At 47.4% G+C, this 3,840-nt stretch overlaps 1 protein-coding gene across 1 annotated transcript; it reads left to right on the top strand.

Moving 5' to 3' along the window:
• The first annotated feature begins 844 nt into the window (after nt 1-844).
• LOC111542904 lies at nt 845-3,301 on the top strand. The gene has a single exon (XM_026449472.1). It carries the CDS (start codon nt 1,621-1,623, stop codon nt 2,152-2,154), a length of 534 nt encoding a protein of 177 aa, XP_026305257.1. The 5' UTR covers nt 845-1,620; the 3' UTR covers nt 2,155-3,301.
• The last annotated feature ends 539 nt before the right edge of the window (nt 3,302-3,840 follow it).

Raw genomic sequence — 3,840 nt, 5'->3', positions numbered from 1 at the left:
TTAATTTGCTGTGTGCAAATCACGGCACCTTAATTTCTCCACTGTGACCAGGAACAGATCAGGTCTGAAGAGGCTCAGACAGAAGCAAGCAGACATGTGCTGGGTCATTGCTACTTCTGTACACACATGCACCTGCCGGACACTGCCCATGGTGCTCCCTAGGAAGAACCACAGGTGGAAAAGGCTGCCACACTTCTTTATGTAAAAATGACACCATCAATGCCTCTAAATCTAAAGGAGTCCAGCCACTTAGTATTCTGGTTGTTCTGGTGATTTTCATCGATTAAGATATTTTCCAGGTATTTTGAGATCAAGTCTTTCTACAGCCGTGTTTGAAAAGTGAAAATTAACTTTCAGGCTACATTGTCTTTCTTATGGCAAACTTGAAGAAGTTTTAAGAAATGCATTTCTGGCCGGGCACGGTGGCTCACACCTGTAATCTCAGCACTTCAGGCGGCCGAGGTGAGCAGATCTCGAGGTCAGGAGTTCGAGACCAGCGTGGCCAACATGGTGAAACCCCGTCTCTACTAAAGATACAAAAATTATCGGGGCGTGGTGGCTCACGCCTGTAATCTCAGCTACTCAGGAGGCTGAAGCAGGAAAACTGCTTGAACCCGGGAGGCGGAGGTTGCACTGAGTGGAGATTGCGTCACTGGGCTCCAGCCTGGGTGACAGAGTGAAACTCCGTCGAAAGAGAGAGAGAGAGAGAGAGGAAGAGGAAGAGGAAGAGGAAGAGGAAGGAAGGAAGGAAGGAAGAAAGAAAAAGAAAGAAAGAAAGAAAAGAAAGAAAAGAAAGAGAAAGGAAGGAAGGGAAGGAGGGAGGGATGCTCCGAAGAAAGAAGAAAGAAAGAGAGAAAGAGAAAGAGAGAGAGAGAGGAAGGAAGGAAGGAAGAAAAGGAAAGGAAATGCATGGAAATGGATTTCTGTATTTCCAGCATGCAGAACAGCAAGAGCGAGTTGAGGTATTCTCAAGAAACTGGCAGAGAGAAAAGAGAGCACCTAGCTGTAAAAAGGGAAAGAAGGAAGGGACGGCTTCCTGGAGGAGGTGGCATTTGAGCCAGGACTGACATCAGGATGGAAATGTGAGGCAGGAAGTTGGGTAGGGGGAGCAGCTCCAGCCTCCAGATCCCCAGCTCCTCCCATGCCTTCTGTTTCTTTGCCTGAGGGACCCTCCCCCGATGAGATTCTGCTCCTCTCTGAGGCTTCACATGAAATATTTCCCCCTCCTCCTCCAGCCGCCAGCAGAAGGGGCTGCTCAACCACCCTGAGCAGTGAGTCTCATTCTTTTCAGCAAATCCTCTCGCTGCATGGTGAGAAAACTGAGGCCTGGAGAGGGTCTGTGACCTGCCTGGGACTGCAGAACTCGGTAGTAGGAAAAATCGTATTTTTAAATCCAGCCCTGAGTGAGAAGATTTGAGGAAATAGCTAATATTGAGGAGGGGGTGCTGTTGGGGGTGGCACCACCCCCATCTCTCCACCCTCTTCACAGAGAATTCCGTGTACCAGGAACGGCAGGAATGCTACCCGTTCAGTGGGACTCAGCGCTTTGTGGACGGGCTCAACTACAACCGGGAGGAATACGTGCATTTTCACAGCGCAGTGGGGGAGTTCCTAGCAGTGATGGAGTTGGGGCGGCCCACGGGCGAGTACTTGAACAGCCAGAAGGACTTTACGGAACGGAAGCGAGCCGAGGTGGACAAGGTGTGCAGACACAAGTACGAGCTGATGGAGCCACTCATCCGGCAGCGCGGAGGTGAGGGCTGTGGACCAGGGCTCCTGGGACAGCCGTGGGGGCCGGGCCCAGGGAGTAAGGGCAGCCGGGCCGGCCTAAGGGACCTTAGTGCCAGGAGAGAAGGGGACTTTGGGCTGGGAATTGATGGGAGGGGCCCAACCGGAGTTTGTCAGGAGGGTGAGCACGGAGACTGGGCTGAGCATGGAGTGAGGATGGAGGGAGAGAGATCTCCGGGACTTCAGAAGGCCTGGCAGCTGACTGCATCTGGGGTGAGGGGAAAGGTCACAGGGCAGCGTGCAGGGGTGTGGTGTGGAGATGGAGGTGGAGATGGCACAGCAGGCCACGCAGAGAAGAAACCTGCAGGGAGACCCCTGGGTTTGAGATGCTTGAGGGGGCAGATGGCTGGTCTGATGCGCAGGTAGAGAGAAGAGTTTGCAGCCGCGGAGGGGCTACATGAGACCACCCAGGGAGAGGGGACCCAGCGGGAGGAGCATAGGACTGGGAACTGGACATTGTGATTTTGAAACGGCTCCATTGTCTGAGGTATATACCCTGGTTTTTTGTCATGGCAGAGAAAATTCACGACACAGACACACATGAGGTGTGCGTTTGGGAGTGGAAAGTTTAATAGAAAAGAGAGAAAATCCTTCCTCATGCTGAGAAAGCGGGTTGCTCAAAAGAGGGTCTGCGGTTTGTGGTGGAATGCAATCGGTTTTGTACAGAGGCTTGAGGAAGCGGTGATTGATTTACAAAGGGCTCAGAGGATTGGTTTGACCAGTTGTGTCACTTACACAGCCCACGAAAAGACTGACTCTCCCACCCTAGTCTTTTATTATTCAAATGCGGCCTCCAACTGCTGGTGGACATGATACCTGTACATGTGGTTTTACCTGGAGGCTGCCATGACACCTGTAAACGTGGTGACAAGGAAAAGCGAGCGGGAACCGCCATATTGGATGTACCTGACTTCCAGGTACAGCTGCCAGCATTTACATGTAAAAGCTTCAAGTTTGCATATCTATGCCTGAGTTTTCAGGCTGCTTTCTGTTAGAGAAGAAATGGTTTGGGGCTGCTTTTTATTAAATGAAAATTCCATTGGGAGCTTTTACCCTTTCTAGCTGCCTAAAAATAATGTCTTAATAACTCCTGTATCATTTCCTCCCTCAGGAGACGTAACCATAACTGCTGTTAGGGTGTATTAGATGACGATTCTTTCTGGCTGCCTCCTGCTGAAAAGGGGCGTCGTGTTGGAGGGCTGCAGTTGGGGCTTCTCCTGAGGTTGATCTAAGGCTTGGAAGAATGACATGTCCGTGTGTGGCTTTGTCTGCAGCACCATTTGAAGTTTGATTGCTTCTAGGCGAAAAGAGATAAATTTTACAAGAAGGTTTAAAATATAGGGTTACCATATGAGTATTAAGATTACCACTATTAGTAGGGGTCCTACAGACCATAACTATGACAGTAGAGTTTGATACCTGTTAGTTACACCAATAGATTGTAATACTGGTTTGTCTCCACTAGATGTCGCTGTACATCACCAGAAAGGTTATAAAAGTAACATTTCCTTTGCGAAAAACATGTATTTCCCCCTTGACTTGCTACTAGGGCATAATTTTAAGTTTAGGCCATTCTTTATAACTTATGATATGATTGGGAGAAATATGTTATTGGGTGGCTAAAATAACTTTGGTGCCAATGTTGGCAATTCCTTTCCTTTAATTATTAAATTCCTTAATTATTAAATTCTTTCATGACTTTCACAGACCCTCTTACAGCATACTCAACTTTCTGACTTATCCTAAACATCCTTCCTTTAAACAACCAGTCATTTCCTTTTAGGACAAGAATTTACTATACAATATCGTTTCTTATATAAAATCTTTCTTTCTAACCTTCTTTCCATAGCTTAGAGTGCACCATATTACCAATCTTCAATAAAAAGTCCTATCAAACTTAGTAAAACTTCCATGCTTACTTCTTGTCTGTAACTATTACTCCTGCTGTAAGCAAAACAAACTTGACCAAATCCTTCCTGCAATTATTAATTCTGTCATAAAGATGATAATTAGGCAAAATATTACAGCAATTAGAATTTTACAACCAGAATC

The sequence above is a fragment of the Piliocolobus tephrosceles genome, chromosome 5 (assembly GCF_002776525.5).
Source record: "Piliocolobus tephrosceles isolate RC106 chromosome 5, ASM277652v3, whole genome shotgun sequence".
NCBI classification, from domain to species: Eukaryota; Metazoa; Chordata; class Mammalia; order Primates; family Cercopithecidae; genus Piliocolobus; species Piliocolobus tephrosceles.
Note: the sequence above shows the minus strand (reverse complement) of the source record. Positions and strands in the feature narration are given on the sequence as shown.